Source organism: Anser cygnoides, chromosome Z (genome assembly GCF_040182565.1).
Source record: "Anser cygnoides isolate HZ-2024a breed goose chromosome Z, Taihu_goose_T2T_genome, whole genome shotgun sequence".
In the NCBI taxonomy this organism is placed as follows: Eukaryota; Metazoa; Chordata; class Aves; order Anseriformes; family Anatidae; genus Anser; species Anser cygnoides.
The window spans coordinates 24,104,726-24,124,251 of record NC_089912.1 but is presented as its reverse complement, the minus strand read 5'-3'; the positions used below and the strand labels follow the sequence as shown (position 1 = coordinate 24,124,251).

The 19,526-nt window shown below is 43.1% G+C and overlaps 2 protein-coding genes and 1 long non-coding RNA gene across 3 annotated transcripts in view; 1 reads left to right on the top strand and 2 right to left on the bottom strand.

Moving 5' to 3' along the window:
* The window catches only part of LOC136789032 (uncharacterized), a 761,292-nt gene that overhangs the window by 530,859 nt on the left and 210,907 nt on the right, over positions 1-19,526 (bottom strand). The gene's annotated exons all lie outside the window — the stretch shown is intronic.
* On the bottom strand, positions 1,848-18,560 carry RGMB (repulsive guidance molecule BMP co-receptor b). The gene is made up of 3 exons (XM_048054138.2): positions 18,209-18,560; positions 16,629-17,137; positions 1,848-6,498 (listed from the first exon to the last, which is right to left on the bottom strand). Exons 1-3 carry the CDS (start codon positions 18,345-18,347, stop codon positions 5,830-5,832), a joined length of 1,317 nt encoding a protein of 438 aa, XP_047910095.1. The 5' UTR covers positions 18,348-18,560; the 3' UTR covers positions 1,848-5,829.
* Positions 18,496-19,526, top strand: part of LOC106043736 (uncharacterized) — a 31,457-nt gene continuing 30,426 nt past the window's right edge. The window contains exon 1 of the mRNA XM_066988215.1: positions 18,496-19,061. Within this exon, the coding sequence (XP_066844316.1) occupies positions 18,496-19,061 (566 nt within the window). The remainder of the gene's footprint in view (positions 19,062-19,526) is intronic.

Below are 19,526 nucleotides of genomic sequence, written 5' to 3'. Positions count from 1 at the left end.
CAAATCCTCTATCAATTTGGCTACAGGGCTTTTAAGGATTTTGGCTATCTCACTTACTGAAAATGTTCTTATTTCTGCAAAACAATTATATAGTACTGAACTGCAGAAAGCAGAGCCAGCATGGGAAAAACCGAAGGACAGCCTAAAAGACAGAACACACTAATTTGAAAACAGAGCCCTTTCTCCTATGCAGACACCTATGTCACAGCATTTGTGTTGTTCATTGGAAAATACAGTCAGGGAACTGAAGGCCAAAATCAAGATTAGAAGCCTTACCCACCATGATCCTGCTCACAATCTCTACTTTCCTCTTTGTCCCCTGACTTCTGCTGCTGCTTCTTCTATTTATCTGTTTGTTTGCTTATTTATTTGTGGTGCCGTTGTTGCCTTCCTCAGGTGTGTTTTGAAACCTCAGGTTTTTCATGCCCTGACAGCTGTGAAGATTGCAGAGGCCAAGATTTATCGCTTACTTATGGGACATCAGTGTGGTGCCAGGCGGGAAGTGCTGGGTCATCTAGCTTGTCTCTAGCAAAAATAGGTTCCTGAGTAGAGACCTATGTGGGAATCTGAACATTACATACCAGGCCTGGATTCACTTTGACTGACATCAGCTGTTCAAAAACTGCATGTCCAGGTTCCACCTCTATGGAAGGACACCCATGAGCACCTCCAGAAGACAATTTAAGCCAGCCTGTAATAGTGCCTCTGACTCCACTGAGTACGTTAAGTTTGTTGAACTGAGGTGAAATAACTACCTAGTGTTGTACGCATCAAGCCTCTTTCAAGGCACCTAAGGCCTTGTTTTGACAGAGGTGTCACTTTGAAGCAAAGCAGAATAGCATTTATTTGAGAATAGCTCCTGCCTTTTAGGGCATGATCACTACCATAAAATGTGAAAGATCATATCTGCTCAGGCAGAGGAGGAATTTCAGCTTGCCAGCAACTCCTACAATCATCTGCCAAGCATGAGGAGTGAGCAGGTCAATTACCTGCCAAAAAAGCCCTGTTAAGTGAACTAGGCAGATGAACCACGTGAATCTGGGTAGGGTGCAGGCACAACCCTCAAGACCATGTTATTTTACTCTGCTTGGTGGCAAAAATACAGCCACCCTGAGGGACTTTACCGGATTAATAAAACAGAGAGGTACAGAACCTAGAGAAACCTCTGGATTCAAGCTGAGAAGACTGTGAATCTGTTTTGGATTTAAATACTTCACACACCAACTAGGTGTATAGAATCTTTTGTAGATCCAGCCTTCATCACATGGTTGTAATCAATAAAAACTACACATTGCCTATATATAAAGGGTAGTTCTTCTACTGTTATGGTGTAGGAGAAAAAAAAAAGTGGAAATTAAACTTTAAAACTGCAATAATCATGAAAATAATTCTTATAAATAAAACTACTGACAATCCACATGTGGTAGAAGTCTTTTTTTATAGCTAGATATCATCTCTGAATATTACCCCGGCATGATGTACCCAAAGTCTCTAATCAGTCTTATTGGTCGTAGTTGACTTACTAATCAGCAGCTTTTAATTCAATGAAGTCTGGTTTATAAACATAGCCAGATTAAAAGAATTCTGAACCAGATCAGCTACAATTGTTTTCCAGCAACATCACAAATTTACCTGCATACCTGTACTTGATCTGTGGCTATGCTGCTCCCTAAAACAAGCTAATTAGTAAGAATGATAAAATCTAATAAACAACACTGGCCCACATAATTTTCAGATGTTTGGAATATGGATGAAGAGAACTAACAGCATGACACAGAAGAAAGTTTAGCTTGTAAACAACAACATAGAACACCTTTCAAAAAAAAGGAGTCATTACTAGTCACGTCTAGGCTTTTTATATGTAGCAGTCTTTAATAGCTGTAGAATAGGGAATAGACAGAATAGGGAAAGACAGGAAGGAATACACTTTTGTATCAGTCAAGACACATATAGGAATTAAAAGAACCCAAAGCATGAAAGCTTCACTGTAAAACTTCAGCTATACTTACATGAAGAAGAAAATGAATGCAAGATTTCAAACTGTGCTATGAGTCTCACAAGAGAGGAAAGCCACAAGCCATTTGTTTGTTTTCTTAAGTATGTCCCCTAATAAAACACTCATGAGATGGGGCAAAGCTTGCAACATTGCTTGCTTCAGTGAGGGTATATGTAAGCAAATAGCCACTCCACATCCTCAAAATCCAACAAACACATGGTATCCATAACACTAAGGTAAGCGACTGTAAATAGTTGGGGACTTATTTTCTGGCAGAACAGCATCAATTTCAAAGGAAATGCACTAATGTGCTTACATATTGGAGGGCCTAACTCAGCTGAAAGGCAGATTGTTCTCAGACAGTGCATTTCATGAGGCTGTGTCCCACTTTATAGGTGCTCTATGCAGCCTATTCTTCCAACCAGGTTTTCCAGGACATGAAAAGTGGGAGAGAAAAAGGCAATTTTTGGTTTGACAGTCAGTTGAGTGTGCCATTTCCTTTTGTAAGGTGAGGCTTCCTTCAGAAACCACATGTATATACAAAAATGAAAGATTAAGCACCCAGTACTCTGCTCAGTTCTGTGACGTGCTTCCTAGGGAAGTCATCAGTCCCAACTACAGAGAACTACCCTCAGCTGCTGTTAAGAGCTCTGCTAGCACAGGATTAGGAAATACTCTGGTTAAAAATGTTCTAGAAGAGACTCAAAATAATCTTTTAAGTAAGCCACTGACATCCAAATCATCAGCTACCTTTTTAAAGACAAAGAAAGCTTCAGCAATAGCTTACTAGTTGTTATTAAATTACTGATGATAAAGCTATATTGCCTTCTGCAGAGCCTGTTGTGGTAAATGACACATTTGAAAATAAGCTCTTACAGATATGAAGGTCTTCTCTCATGTACACTGAACATAAACATACTTTAAGCTCCCTTTGCTTCCTACAGCCATTTTTTCCACAAAGCATTTCAAAGACCTATCTACCTCCTACCCCTCAAATTCTAACTGTAACAGAAGCCTAGCAAAACAATATTCATTGTGTTTATTCTTAGTGTCTGATACAACTTTGTAAGCTTTGGTGCTTTCAGTTTTCCTTCAAACTGTGATTAGCCTCACAGCTGAAATATTACAGCACCCATGTACCAAATCATCTTGTTATACAAAGTTATCTAGTCTTATGGACTCTTTTGTACCTTTCATGCTTTTGATGCCTGTTTCCTCTTCAGTTTCACAGCAGATAATTTTCTCTTCCAAGATTATTCTGATCTGAGAGCTCTCCAGTAACTTTTAAAAAGGATTTTTTAAAGACCCATCAAGATGAACTCAGTATCAGGATCACCATGTTAAAAGCTCTTCTAAGTACCTCTGCAAACACTGCAAAGTGTGCAAGCAGAATCCTGAAGAGATGGTTCCTGCTGTTGGCTTCCCACACAGTGCCTTCAATAAACTGGCGTGGACTGCAGTGGCTAGTCATAGATTTCACTATGCAGCTTATCTAGCAGAGGAGGAACAGGCATCTGCCACGCAGTATGGCAATGGCACTCACCACATTCCTGTGCAACAAAGGATGGCTAGGAAACAAATCAGGGCTTTGCTTATAGATTGCCTGCCCAGTGGGTTAACCCATATTCACAGTTTCCCTGCACCCCACCAGGGGTCACTAACACCACATCACAGGCATTCCTCAGCAGGGCAGGCAACTTTATTCTTCTATCATAATAATTTAAAGTATTTACACACTGCACAGTCACTCTTTCACACTAACATATATTTACTGGTATATTTATGAACCGTATCTAAAAGACTTTATAAAGACTGACACAATTTGGGGTTTCCAAGCATGAAAATAAAATCTGCAGCCTTCTAAAAGACAACCATTTGGAGCATATGTGAAAAAAAAAACAAACAAACAAACCACAATGTTCGCTATAAGTTTAAGTCCTCTCCAGAGAACATTCACTAGTTTCAAAATATCCACATTTGGCATTAACTAAAGTTCTCTTGGCGATGGCAGACGTCAAGAACGAATATGTGCAAATAACATTTTCTCAAGAAATCCCCACAGCGGGAAGAAGAAAATTGAAAACTCTTTAGGGGAAGTACTACATTTCTGAATTTTTTTGAAATACTGAAATACTATTTCTGAAATACTATTTACCTGAGAGGCTCACAACTCATTGCCCATATACATATATACTATATATGTATATACACACAGGACCTAGGGAGAGGAATTATTCAGTTTATAGTGTCTGCCCCAGAAGTACATGCATCACCGCAGCAATGCTGGGCTTGTCCATCAGCTGTCAGCCACGTGACCTTTAAATTCAGAGCAGTGATGAGGAAGCTCAGCCACACAAAACAGGGAGAAGCCTGTCACCATTAGATGCAACTCTGGGAACCACATAATCAGACAACATAAATCCCCAAGTCTAGCTCAGCTCAAACAGCACCATCAGACAGTTAGACAGAACAAGCTGCCAATGGATCTAGCCTAGAACAAATTTTCACATTGTCTTAACTCAGTTCTGACTATTTTCATCTCAAGTATTCCCAGAATAACACCTGCATGTGGTTACACATACAAGAAAGGAATTAATTAGTTCATTTGAGAAGACAACTGCTGTCCATACCAGTCAATAACCCCAACCCTGCCAGAACAGTCTTCATAAAAAACATGAGCTTTCGCTGCATGAATGAAGTCCATCTCCCTCCACCAAAGCAAACACGAGCTCAATTTTTTTTTTAGCAAAGGCAAATGCTACTTGGGTCTTATTCCCAGAGCAGGGCTAATGCATCAGTCCAATGAACCTCAGATGAATAGCTTCAAGAGGGAAACAAGCCTGTCTTGCAGCTGGAGTTACTGTAGCATGCACTAACACCGCAGTTTCTTGCAGCAGATTAAGGCACTATGTAAAACCAGCCTTTAAGCCACCAAATCATTCTTCTCCTAGTTCCTCAGTAACAGCAGTAGTCAGGTGCCTCATTTCCCTCCCCCCTTTTTAATATACTGATATAATTAACACCTAAGTGCAGAATGACTTAACCTTCCATGGCAGAACCATCTGCAGCAGCTACTTTGAAGAGGAAATGTTACACGCTTACACAAGTACACCGTTAGTATCTTTCAAAATCATCTCTCCAATGGCTCTACAAAGCTACGTAAGTCTCACTTGAACACATTCACTTAGCTTATTTTGAAACTCATGCCATGGAAGTAGGGAATGTCAGAATTACATAGAAGGTTCTGTAAATCATGTTGTACAAGATGGTCTTCTGAGGTAATGGGAAGCACTTCACTCTCTCCCTCCAAAGAAGGGAGGACCATTAGGACAGAATATGATTCCTTTCTAAATTATTTTAACTAGAGAACCCAGTAAAATATGGACATCATTACAGGACAAGAGAGGTGCTGTCTCTACAGTAAGAGAAAGCGTAGAAAATATCCCCATGAATTAATACAGTAAAAAAATCTGTTAAACCAAGCAGTAGCTAGGCAGAGCACTGAGTACTGTATGTACATTTGTATATGTATAATATAGTTACTCAGATACACACATAAATATTTAATATATAAAAAATAAAGTGCTTTCTATCAGGTCCCAATGCAGGGACATTATAAAACATTTCACCAACTGCAAAACAAATAGATACAAAGAATACTACATCCAACATACAAGAGAACAGTTAACACAATATGTACAATCTGGTGGGTGTCCCAAGACAAAACATCCCTTCATATACATTGTATATACATATATACTCATCTTTACTCAATATATTATGACAATATATATTTCAAAACTTTGTTATAGACAAAGAAAAAACAACAACACCTACAAAAACACAACAAGGATCAAGCACACAAGTCCAAGACTGACAAAGAATTTGCTACCCTTGCCCACAGCACCCCCTCTGCTGCTGGGAAAGATATGCCAGCGCTCTTTTCTGGGGTGCAATGCCTCCACATCCTGCAAGGCACTGTGAGCGGCAGCCGTGAAGTTAGCATCACCAGTGGTAAGCAGGTCAAACACGCATGAGTAAAAATAGATGTCCTTCACCAGCATCTTCTCGTTGCATTTGGTGGTGGCAGTTTCCAGTGTGTACATGGACCGGGGATGAGCACTGCCTACCTGAGGGAGCGACTGGCCCCTCACGGGTAAAGGCAAGTGGCCACTATCATCTATACGTTCACTTGAAGGGCAACCATTCACACACAGCTGCAGATCCTGACTCTCCTCGTAGGCCATGGCCAACTCTTGAGGCATGCGAATGGCCAGCGTTAAGTAGCGCCCAAGCTGACGTATATACACCATGGTCCCAATATATCTGGCATGCATTTCGATGTATTTGCCACTGACTTTATCCACAATTTGCAAGCTCTTGGTGTTCCCATCGCCTCCACCTGTTGTACCATCAACAAAAGCTGCAGGCAAGTCATCAGTCACTGCTTGGTATACTTTCTGATCCGTACAGTCTTGGTATGATTTAAAGATAATAGTTATCTGGAGGGGAGAGAGAAGAAAAAAAAAAAAAAACAAAGGTTAGTGATCATGAGAAAAAAAAAAAAGTCATTTGAATCACTTTTCCATTTTGCAGTTGAGATTTTCTGGGACTGCTTACTAGTCCAGACCTTGACACTTATCCGCACTCATGCCTAAGCAGAAAACAGTCTGCACACATGCTTAAAGCAATATTTTCCCAGGTGGCAATTGTTAAATTTGTTCTTAAGTTGGCCTGGAAGCAACACTATTAGCATGTGGTAATTGCAACAAGGTCAGGAAAGGAAAAGCGTATATTTAATTAAGCATCACAACTCCCTCTTGCCTGATGGTTTCTTAACACTTTGGAATGCATCCTGCAATCGCAGTGGAGTGTATGTGCCAAATAATTCCTGCACTACTAGCCACCGGAGCAGAACTGGACTGAACTGTGTGAAAGCACAGAAAGGACCACAAGAATTCAGCCTCCCTCACTCACAATATTCTCACCATTTCTTTCACAGTGACTGTGTGACCTTTGACGGGGACTTGTCACTTCCTGGAGGTGTTGCCAGGATTAGCAGGGTGAGACTGCTGTAAAGGCATGGATGTATTTGGTGCTGTATCAGCCACCAACACTACATGCACTGAGATGAGATGCACGAGCAGGAAGAACAACTAGTCACGTAAGTGTTTATGGCTCCTGGATTCATCACTCCCAAGAGCTGGGAGATTTGACACTTCAGTCTGCTGCTGCTAGGTAATGTGCTGATGGAGAACCAAAGCAACACTGAGAGACGCTCCAAGCCATGCCTTTGAAGGGTGAGTTCCAACATAAAAACCACAAGTACAAAGCAATTACTCAGTCTTTTAAGATTATGACTGGCCTTTTAAACCTTAGCACTTATTTGAATATGCCATAAAGGAAAGAGTAGGTCCTCCAGTCTTACTTGAAGGGAATAAACAGGCTATGTGGCAGACCAAATTCAGAGTGCCTAGTGGCTTTTTCAAAAATAAAAGTACAATGAGCAATCATAGAAATGTTACAAACAGAGATGCTTCTTCCTTTACAGTTTTGAAGCAGAGGAGATAGTGATTTCTTGAAAAGGTCAAAGGATATTTTGTACCAAAAATAAATATTTTTCATTATTTTCATCCTTGACTGATTGATTACATCAAAATTACTTAGTCTCTCATTTAAGCACTGTGCCACAAGATTCAGAGTATTCCAGAACACATTAGAAGGTATTTCAAATTAACGTTACAATTTTCCTTAAAATCTACTTTATAGCAACCTCACATTATAATTTCACTTAGCCTGCACACTTCTGCGCAACAGCTTTTGTTTCCTACCACTCTGCTTTGAAGTCAGAGCTAGAGGTTAAATAAACAGCTGCACTACAGACAATTTGAATAACACCTCTAATCTCTTTAGCCTCACCTCTCCATGCCAGTTGTAAAAGACAAAAGTCTACCCTTTTCCCTCCTTCCACTGCAATAATTCCTCCTTTGGAGTATGCAGACGTACTTTAAACAGTACTGCATTGTTCTTCAGTATTTGGCACGTCCCGGTTAGTTGACACACTCAGTCTGTGTCTGTCTCTCACCCACACTGACAGCACTAGCTATTTTCATTCCATATGTTCTTGCTGGTGCTGCCTGGAATTTTCAAACAGTTTTCCTTTGCTTTAATCAGTTATACAGCTAGTTCGAGACCGTCATCAGCCAAGTGATCTGGTAAACAAATCTGTGAGCCGCAGCTAAGCGAAGCTTCAATGCCTATCATCAAGACTCAGAAAATGTTCAAGCACATTTCTTGTTCTAAAGACCACCTCACATCTTTATGCTTTTTGAAGTAAACTCACCAACCTAGAGAAGAGATACTTGAGATGTGAAAAGCAATTAGTACTTCTGCACACAATCCAGGGCCTCATGAAGTAAATCAGGTGTTGTATTTTATATAACAGTTTCAATTAAACAGATTTCTATCTCAGCCTGCTCAGATGAAGAAGCTACTTCCCGGGACACTTTTGTGTTGCTTTGCAAAGAAAGAATGATTTACATTTCAACAGAAGTAAAGCTCCACGTCTGCTTAGCAACAGAGCAAATCTGGAGTTAACAAGAGGTAATGGTTTTAATGACAGACAGAACTGGCTACTTCATAGAACAGTTAAACAAGGGACCTAGCGAAATCTACCAGGAAGCATCTAAGTCTTCTCTCCAAAACTCCTACCTCTGAAAGAACAAAATGCAAACGACTTGAGACTTCAGAGAGGGAGAACACAAGCTTTCACCCTAAGGCAAAAATCAGCCATAACGCTTCATGCTGAATGAGGGATGAACACCTAAGTGAACAAAGGCCCCCACATACTTTGCAAGGATGCCGGATGCCTCCTAAAGAGAATCAACAAAGAGACCATTAAGACTTGCCACGGACAACCATATTTAAACATTGTGACTCAAGACATTAAGTTTGGATATTGCATTTTCTGTCCTATCATATTGATCTAATCCATCAGCCAGATCAATACAACCAGAGATCTGTAAGGTCATTGAATCACAGAATGGTTTGGGTTGGAAGAGACCTTAAAGATCATCTAATTTCATCACAGGCAGGGATATCTCCCACCAGACCAGGTTGCTCAAAGCCCCATCCAACACGGCCTTGGACACTTCCAGAGATGGGGCATCCACAGCGTCTCTGGGCAACCTGTGCCAGTGCCTCACCACCCTCAGAGTGTAGAATTTTTTCCTTATATCTAATCCAAACCTACCTTCTCAGTTTAAAACCATTACTCCTTGTCCTATCACTATATCTCTGACAAAAAGTCCCTCTCCAGCTTTCTCATAGGTACTGGGAGGCTGCTGTAAGGTCTGCCCGGAGCCTTCTCTTCTCCAGGCTGAACCCCAAGTCCCTCAGCCTGTCTTCATAGGAGAGGTGCTCCGGGCCTCTGATCATCCTCATGGCCCTTCTCTGGACTTGTTCTAACAGGTCCATGACCTTCCTGTGCTGGGGACCCCAGAGCTGAATGCAATGCTCCAGGTGGGGTCCCACGAGAGCAGGGAGAATCACCTCCATCACCCTGCTGGCCACATTTCTTTGGATGCAGCCCAGGACACAGTTGGCTTTCTGGGCTGCAGATGCACATTGACAGCTCATGTTGAGCTTCTCATAAAAAAAACAGCCCCAGCTGCTTCTCATCAAGGCTGTTCTGAACCCATTCTCTCTCTGCCCAGGCTAAGGTCCTTCCCTTATCTCACCAGTTCCTACCTCAATCTTATAACTTGGTACTGAGGGATATTGAAGAGCTTGTTGCAAAAGGAGATGAGGCAAGTTTGATTGCAAAGCTTTTCCCGTTTAAGTTTTCAATGTGACATTTTTGACTATGTCATATTTTTTCCTTTCTCAAACAAGTTTAGCATGTGCTTACTTGTATGCCTACTGCAGGCAAAATTCCTCAGGAAAGAGGCTGACAAAAAAAAGAGAGTTCATCCAGATATTAGAAAACACACATGAAGTATCACATGCAAGAAGGTGACACGACCTACTGAGCAAGCAGTGACTCTGGAAATATCTGAAGGAAACTCAAGAAAAATACAGCCCCGATAGCTCTAGTAATAATTTCATCAAGCACTGGAGAATAGGTAGAAGATGTTTCAGCAGAAAGTTTTATGATATTAGATCAGCGGTCTTCAAATATCCCTGGGAAGCCAGTGAAGGACTTTATGTGATACGCGTAAGGTAGCTTTTACGAGTTCATATGCAGACAACTCCCTAGTGTACCAGACATTTCCAAAACGCTCTTGCAATGACATCCAAGAGCTTTCAGAGTTCATATATAATTAAAATGATATACTTTTTAAAACCCAGTGCATTAAATAACCTTCCAATCTGCAACTGAAATTTTCACAGTTTCTCTTTCCTGAGGCCCGCAACAGGTGTGAATCATGTGCACTGATCTCAGAAACCAACTATCACCCAAAGAAAACCACCTGAATAATGGCCCATGCCAAAAGGTAGAACTAGAGAGATTTAATAAAGTAAAACCAAAAGGATTCATTGTAAAATTTGGATTCAACATCCTAACTACAGGTTACATCACATGCTACTGCATTTTAAGATGCATGGCATGCCTTTCTGGATGAAACAAAACCAAAAGGTGCTTCCCAAATGTTAACAACTGCTCAGCCCATCAGACAGCACTAGGCAGCAGAAGCTCTCTCTCCATATACTCATGTTCTGTGGTGCACCATTAGCTGAAGTAGCTGTAGCTCAAGGACATCAGCAAGTCCAAAAGACATTTTGCTTCTCTCATGCATACTGGGGTGCAGGGACATGAAGGCAAGAGGTCTTGGGACAGGGCAGGAAAGATTTAAGGACTGCTTCAGGAATGCTGCTGGGGTCAAATTCTTGGAAGCAATGAGGGCTGGGGATATTACAAACAAAATACTGCAATCCCTCTTCAGACTGCTGGTCACCTACAGCAGCACCATGTAACATTTTATCATCACATGTTAATTACTTCAGAGGAGAAGGTGCATGGATTCCATGCACAACGGAAATAAAAAGGAAGTCGATCTGAATACAAGATGTAGTCCACCACTGGATTTCCAAGAAGAAAGACAAGATCACTTAGGAAAGCGTTTCTCAAAGTTACTGTTCATAAATCACTCAAGAACCATTTCACACCTAGTGTTAATCGATTTCAGAATTATCCACAACTTTACTTCCTACAGCAATGTGAACAGTAGCTAAAATATTCTACCTGTTTTTTTCAAGTGGACCTCTCCCTCCACTGCAGTGAGAGAGTAACAAGCCCAGGAAAGCTGTGGCTGTTTTTCTGTGTTGTTCTTCTGAGACTGTCCCAAACAGTGCTGCACATCAAAGTAACCCTAGGAAAGCTTTGCACATAGGGAATGTGTCCATGACAGATTTAAATGAGTTTTCCTGATGGACAGGATCACAAGGAATGTGCTGGATACACAAGCACAGAGCTAGGGCTTGAGATAGATGCAAGAAATTGTGTCAGAAATGAAGCTTTGCATTTCCCTGACAAGTCTGAGTTCCAAGAGAAAACACAAGACCAAAGAGCTCATATGCATCTTCTGTACAGCATGGAGGAAATCCCTCAAACCAAAAAACACAGCACCCAGCAGACAGTATCTTCTTCTGCAGCCTCTGCCTAAGAAGCTAACCTCAAAACTACATTCACTGCCTGTCTTGCTACCAGGATGGTGCCAACATCCCTTTCTCATGAGCTTCTCTATCATCCATTGTTATTCATAACAAAAAACCCTACTTCTTTTCACATGCTGTGAACTAACCATCATTTGGTTATGGTCAAAAGATTACTAGGAACCAAAGCACCAATTTGCCCTAACCACAGTTGCACAGTAGAAGTTTATTATTTCTTCTACCTTGTCTTCTATGAAGATGACTATTCATGGAAAAAAAAAAAACAGGTACAGAAAAATAAAGCACACCAACAGGTGTAGATTTATAGTTGTAATGCTTGAAAAGGATTCTAAATTAGAACCTGTCACACTGTTTAAACCTGAGAGGAGGTTTCAATCTGCCCTAACTGCAGTGCAGACACAGCTCAGGGGACATTCAACAGCTAGTCGAGGCACAGGCAAGAGGCTCTTGCCATGAGAACAGAGGGCTTGTCTTAAAGGCACTGTCAGGCCTTTGCCTTTCAGAAATATCCCAAATCCACTGCAGGTGCTTCTGCACCTGCATTTTCAAGCTGTGCACAGCTACCTGCTGAATCATTTGATTGGCTTATGCCCAACTACATGCCCAAGAACAGCTCTACCGTGCATGGATTGCAAAACCCCAGGCCCTTCCCTCTCCCCTTCTGCTCGCAGTCCTCTCCACTCTTCAATCGCTGAAATGAAACACTGTAAGATAATAGGAAGTGGAATCAGCTTCACCTCATGGATAAAGCAGCTTTTAACTGATGTCCTCCAACAAAACTGAAGCACGTACTTCTGAGAAATAAAGCCAAATTCAACTTTACCTTACCAATAGGAAGAATGTCTATAAAGATGAAAAAATTAATCACACATGGTTGGTTATCTGATGTTCCCACTTAAGAACAACTGAAGCGTAACTGGAAGACAGGCATTTTAATATTACTTGAAGAGTAAGTACAAAGTATTCAGTCTGCACTGATCTCCTGAAAAACAACAGAAACCATGGTGCAAAAGAACTATTTAAAAGTTTTGACTCTGAGAAAAGGAACACTTCCCAGCTAACACAGCCGATACTCAGGTTAAAATCTGTATGCTCAGTAAATCCACTGTGGTAAGAGCTCTTTGTTTTCCACAGCCAATTTGTTTTAGTTTCTCTGTCCTGCCATTCACTCTCTCACTCTCAAGCTATCCGCTACAAAGCGCCTAGCTAAGAAAAACTAGTTAATTTCCAATTACTGCAAGCAAGGAAAGTTTTTGGTAGGGAAGTCCAAGTATCCCTGCTTCATTTGCTATTTGGGACAACTGCACTAGTGATACAGACAACAGCTGTCATATTGATGGAAGCCTTGTAACCCTTATATAAAGCACACAATAAAGTGTTTTATTTAACACATTCTCCAACATACTTCCTACCTGCTCCCTCTACAGCCCCCTACATCCATTCTCAGAAAGCCCCTCAAAGTCTGCAGAGCTCTGTGTCTACAGCTGGAAGAAGTCAGATATAAAGATGCCAACAACCTACACAAAACTCATACAGAAGTCTGCCAGAAAGAAATTGTCCTAAGTACAGTTACTTGGTGACAATCCCTTATTATCGATCTGAAAGGCCTTGCAATCCTATGCCAAGAGGCATAAACAGAACAGACCAGCTAAAAAAAAAACACAACAACAACAACAAAACACAACAACAAAACAAACAAACAAAACCCAAAAAAGTTGCAAGTTTCAGCTGAACCACAGAATATACAATAGCTTTGTTCACTCTGGATAAACAGATGTCCTTCCTATGGGCAACAGAAATATGCAAAACACCTACCAAAAAATTGCCAAAAGTATTTTGTGTATATTTACACATCTCCCACTGGAGGACATACCTTTCCAATTAAGAAATTAAAGGAGGAGTCTTACAGCTTTCCACACTTCCCGGCCAGATGCACAGAGTAAGTAGGGGGGAACAGATTTTTATTCTGCATTCTTTGTTTAAAGTGTCCTCCTGGCATTCTCTTCTCCTTTATGAACTCACTGGATAGCCCTCAGACTTCTGGGGTCACTCAAGTCTCGTAGTTTTTGGAGTGAGAGAACAACTTTACAAATAATAATCACTTCATTGCCGATTCCTTAAAACTTGGTACACCAGAAAGCTACGATAAATCTGAATGCAATAACCACCTGTAAGTCTAAATGATAGTAAGCCATTTTCACAAGCATACTGTATATAGGATGAGGATACAACATTTCATTCCTATGGCTTTCCATATGGAAAATTTATGGAAAATTTACTATTTATGGAAAATTACTATTTATGGAAAATTACTTTCCCTAATAAATGAGCATTCAGGATAAACTAAAACCTCTATTCTTTTTGTCTTTGTTTTCATTAAGTCTGCTCTAGGGTGGTTGAAGTAGGCTAGTTAGCAGTTTAGTATTTGCTTTGGCTTCTGCATAATTTAAGATCAGCATAAACCTTTGTTATTATTTCCCAATAAAGACAAATCCAAATAATGGCAATGACGAAAACAAGACTAATGATGCATAGCATTCTGGAAGCTTTTCTTATGGAGAAGGCAAACAATGGATCTGTATGCTTTAAGCTAGGAGGAAATACTTTGTAAATAAAGTTCACTGAAATTCTTTTGGTAGCTCTTTAAAGATACCTTAAGCTATGTACCCACAGCCAAAATAAGGAAAATACTTCCAGCAGCAGACATTCCACCATCACCAAGTGGAGCACTTGCAGTGAAAATGTTACAGGCATCAGTGCAATAGTGGTAGTGCAATTTTAACAAGCCTTTCCTGTATATGTTATAATAGTCTGCTTCATAAAGAAATCAAGGAGTTAAGACAACAATGCATTGGAGGTATTGAAATTTATCTTGCTAAATTACTTGTGCACTCAAAAACCTTCATTTTCTACAAACAGGTGAACTGATAAAATTTTGATTACCTGCCAAAGAAAGGAAATACTCAAGGACTGTATACCAGGTAACAGAGGCTACTATCAAACACATTTCTGATATCCTATGTCATACATCTTATTTCATTTAATTGTTTCTGTAGTCAGCTGTATCTGTACACCTGCAGGAATACTGAACCATGATTATAAGAAAAAAAAATATTATCACCTTTTCCAGAACGGCAGATCAAAAATAAAACAAAAAACATTGAGAGTAGAAGCAAAGACAGAAGGCAGATTCTTTGATACATGTACTTCTCAGTATGTACAGGTATTTATCTCCTTAAGTTCTCCTCTTAGTTATCTGCATGAGAATACATTTATCAGCATAGCATGCTGCTGTAGTCAATCACATCTAGAATGTGGCCAGTAAAATGTTAAGATATCATCATCTATATACTACCATCCCATTCTGGGCCAGCCACACTATTTGTGCACAGAAAGGCTCTCAAGTTTTACCACTATGAGTAAGGAAATAACTTCCTGCAAAAGTTATCAAAACTGAGGGAAGAAGCTTACTGCAGATATGAAACAGAACTTCCTTGTACTTCAGCATCTTGCAAAAAAAGCCACAGAGCAGATTTCAGAAAGACTTAAGTCTAAGTCTCTTTTGCAAAGCATATTCAGTGTCGTCTCGTTCCTTCATTTTACAGTCCTTAGGAACTCACTTACAATACAGACTGTTTGCAGAACAATAACAAGTTAGGAAAAGGTGATTTTGAATTTCAGTAGTGTATTGGTCCAACCTTTGCCCTCCCTCAAATGCCAAAATTTGCTTCACTGATATAAGCATTACATACGTCAGTATCTCAGAACCCAACAGAAATGCAGTGACATGACTGATTTTCACGGATTAATAATACTGCACAGTCATCTCCTTGGAAAATGTGCTCCCTCCCACCTACCTCTGAACTTAACAATACAGTGAAAACTCTCCAGTACAGATAATCTTGAAATAATCTTGTACTTGCAGGATCAAGGTATATTAGGCTCTAAGAGCTACACTACCACAGTGGAAACAAAGGCTATTTCACTCCAAAAAGCAAACAAGGCAGGTGGCAGCATCAGCTTCAAACATACATTCAAGTCATTCCATTTACTAATGAAAAGCTACCTTCAAAAGTTCAGAGCATTTTTTTTACTCCAGACTCAAGGTAAATCTAAGGACATCCCAGCAAGGCTCATGCTCTGTATCTCATCTTCCTTCTGTAGGTATACCTGTTATCTGCCTTTGGCAGAAAGAGCTAAGTATTTTAGTTAAGTATTCTTCTTAAAAGAAGGAAATGACATATGCTATCAATACACATTTTCCTTCTCTAGCCAATTGAAGTGGTTCAGCTGATAGCCATTTTAAGCCTCGCCTGTCTGAAAAGGTATATATACTCTTGGCAGGATTTTCAGGCTGCTGCTTCTTTCTAGAGCCAGGGCACTAAAACCTTTTAACAACCATTTGGCGTTAATGTAATTTTTCTGCTACCTCCTCTCAGTTCTCTGCAGATCCCCTCCTTCTCCCTGCTCTGAATCCTCAACATCTTGGTAATCATATGTTTGCCACTTTGTCAATGTTTTTTTGTTCTCTATCGTTATGGCTATACAACTTACAGAGTTTAAGAAAAGCAAAGACTGTCTTTCCCTTTTCCTTGCCTAGAATGTCTATCTAGTGCAGGGAAACAGATGCTGCAATTTGATACCGTTTTGAAGATCAAATTTATTATTCTTAAATGTTTATATTGTGATATGTACGGTGAATCGGGGGGGGGGGGGGGGGGGGGGGGGGGGGGGGGGAAGGAGGGTGGAGCCTAGGGAAAAAAAGGAGCTGTTTTATTTCTGAGAAAAGAAGCAATTTTTCCAGAAGAGAAGCCTAGCAGTTTTAATTTCTCAGACTACCTAATTGAAGATTCTCGAGCTGCAACACTCCTTTAACTGTTACAGGCTGAGTGACTTACTCTATTGTCCTGGCCTTCTACTTCTGCATGCATACACAGTGTTTAAGAACAATCCATACCTTATTTGTAGCAGTAGCACTGGATCCTGGGACCACAGGCACATTTGTCACTTGCACTGATAAGTAGTTATTGTCTATGAGAGGCCAAGCACCTTCTACTTTGCATGTCTGGAAGTGATCCTTAAAAGTCCTCAGATGAGGATCACCAAACAAGCCACAAAATAGGTACGTAGGGGTAGTTTTCTCCCCTCCAGGATGTTCACTGGCTCCTGTGTGGCCACTGTAATTGCAGGGATCGTGGGTTACTTCAGGGTTGGTGGAAGACGTGGGTCCATCCTTGGAACAGTTTCTCTGGCTCATGAGGTCGCTGATCCCAAGCACTGCAGAATGGTAGACCAGGTTTCCACGGCATACTTTGGAATTGCGATAAGTACAGGCAGAGTATGCTCGCAGGGCCTTGCAGAACTCCAAATCAAAGCCATCGAGAGCTGAGTTTAGATGTGAAGTTAAGGATACAAAATCAGTGGTGCACTTCTGAATTTGACAAGGTGTTTGCAGCTGGCAGTCACCTAAGCACAAAACAGAAAGTAGAAAAAAATCAAGCAAACCTCTGGCATAGCAAAATCCTGTTCTACACACACATATGCTGAAGAAAACATCTTGAAGACAGATTACAGTGCTTGCTTGCTGAGAAGACACTGTATTAGAGAAAAAAAAGGCTATGAGGCAGAAAGACAGCAATAAAGAGGTTTGAAAGGCTGAGATGACCCAAGCATGACTTCATTTCCATCTACACAATAGCAAACAACAAATTGAAAGCATTAACTCCAGCAAAGTACGAGCCCAGCATTTCTTTCCAGATGATATCAAGGTGATGATGCAATTCTGTGCTTAAGTTAATCACTTAGTCAATATGCAAGTCTCCGTTTAATTTTTCAGTCATTTACATGGTTACTGAACCTTTTAAACAGAATCCTGCGCCTGAGAAGGATGTGGTAAAGGTGGCAAGAGATCCGGGTTTAGACAGAAACGGACTGAACGAAGCACCCCCCACACACATAACACACCTGGGGGAGCGGGCAAGCCATCGGCTCGATTTGCTTTATTTCTCTGGCACTACCATAGCTTCACTGCTTGCTTTCTGGGATTAAAGAGTGGGAAAACCCAGAGTTTGAATTTCAAGTTGCTGGCTAAGGGATCCATACACCGCAATAGCAATACCTCTTATGGTGTAATTCAGTAATAAGACAAAGGGGAGAAAAAGCCAGTACCGTATTCTCCCAAGAGGGAAAACGCGATATATGTAGCGGATACTCCCTTCCCTCCCCTCAGACCGCTGTCTTCACACCACTTCCCACTTTTTGCGGGGGTCGTCGAAGCGACATAACCCCGGGCTGATTCAGCAGCCTCACTGAAACGCTCCCGAACCCCTGGGCCGGGAGCAGCGGAGGGAGGCCGGGGTGACAGCACAGGGGTTGGCGTTAGGGGCATGCACCCTCCGCACCCCCCAGCCGCACACCGCTCCCCGGCTCGCCCCGTTCCCCCCGCCCGCTCACGTCACGGGACGGGCCCGCACCGGGCGGGCAGCCGCCGCCGCACCCCCGCAGACCGCCCCCGAGCACGGCGCTGTCCGGTGGTACCTGCTCGCGGCGCCAGCACGGCCAGCAGCAGCGCGGCCAGCAGCAGCAGCGGCGGCGGCGGCGGCAGCCCCGGGGCGGCGGGCAGCGGGCGGCGCGGCGGCTCAGCCCCGGCGGCGCGGGAGGGCGCAGCGCTCTCCATGCCCGTCCATGCAGCTCCGCGGGACGGGGCGGCGGCATCGGGCGGCGGCGGCGGCCTCTCCTCCTCCTCCTGCTGCTGCTGCTGCTGCTGCTTCCCCTATTCCTCCTCCGGCGGAGCCGTGGCGGTGCCGGTGTCGACGCAGCACGGCATGGCGGCGCGCCGGGCCCCGCACAAAGGGAGGAGCCCCCCCACACCCGTCGCCATAACGACCCGCGCCCGCCCCCCCGCGCCGCCTGCATTCTCGCCTCCCCATTGGCTGCCCGCGCTGTCCCTCAAAGAACAACGGCTCCGTGTGGCACCGCCCCTGCAGGGAAGCCCCGCCCCGCCCCGCCCTCCCCGCGCGCCGCGCTCCCGTTGGTGCCCGCGCTCCGTCCCCGTTTCGAACGTGACGCGCGCGGCCGTGCTGCCACGCGCCGCCGTCAGGGGTCGCGTGCGGGCCCTGCCCGCTCCGCCGGGGCGCGGCTACACGCCCTGCCGCCCGACGGCCGTAACGGCTGCGGGATGCGCGGGCGGAAAGCCTGCGAGCGGGTGCGGTATTGTGTCCGTGAGCGCCGGCTGGTGCTGCTGGAGGGCAGGGGGGAGACGCTCAGCCCGGCACACGAGCAGACACATCGCCCCAAGTGCACCCCGGCGACCGCTGGATAGGGTGCAGGCTCCATTTTGGGTTTTCCCCGTGACAGGTTGCCCGACATCGTCACCCTGCACTCTGCTCTGGTGAGGCCGCACTTCAAGTGCTGTGTTCAGCTTTGGGTCCCTCACTACAAGAAGGAAATCAAGGCCCTGGAAAGTGTTCAGAGGAGGGCTACAAAGCTGGTGGAGGGCCTGGAACACAAGTCCTGTGAGAAGCGGCTGAGGGCACTGGGGTTGTTTAGTCTGGAGAAGAGGAAGCTCAGGGGAGACCTTATTGCTCTCTGCAACTACCTGAAAGGAAGGTGTGGGGACCTGGGGGTCGGCCTCTTCTCGCAGGTAACCAGTGATAGGACTAGAGGGAATGGCCTCAAGCTGCGCCAGGGGAGGTTTGGGTTGGAAATGAGGAGACATTTCTTCTCAGAAAGAGCAGTCAGGCATTGGGACGGGTTGCCCAGGGAAGTGGTGGAGTCACTGTCCCAGGGGGTGTTGAAGAAAAGGTTGGACGTGGTGCTTAGGGACATGGTTTAGTGGGTGACAGTGGTGGTAGGG

Excerpts from the sequence above, each read along its gene's own strand:
- RGMB (XM_048054138.2), bottom strand. The coding sequence starts at position 18,347 with ATGGAGAGCGCTGCGCCCTCCCGCGCCGCCGGGGCTGAGCCGCCGCGC. Across the intron at positions 17,138-18,208 it reads CGTGCTGGCGCCGCGAGCAG|GTGACTGCCAGCTGCAAACA; the intron begins GTACCACCGGAC and ends TTTTGTGCTTAG. Across the intron at positions 6,499-16,628 it reads GTGCTACTGCTACAAATAAG|ATAACTATTATCTTTAAATC; the intron begins GTATGGATTGTT and ends TCTCCCCTCCAG.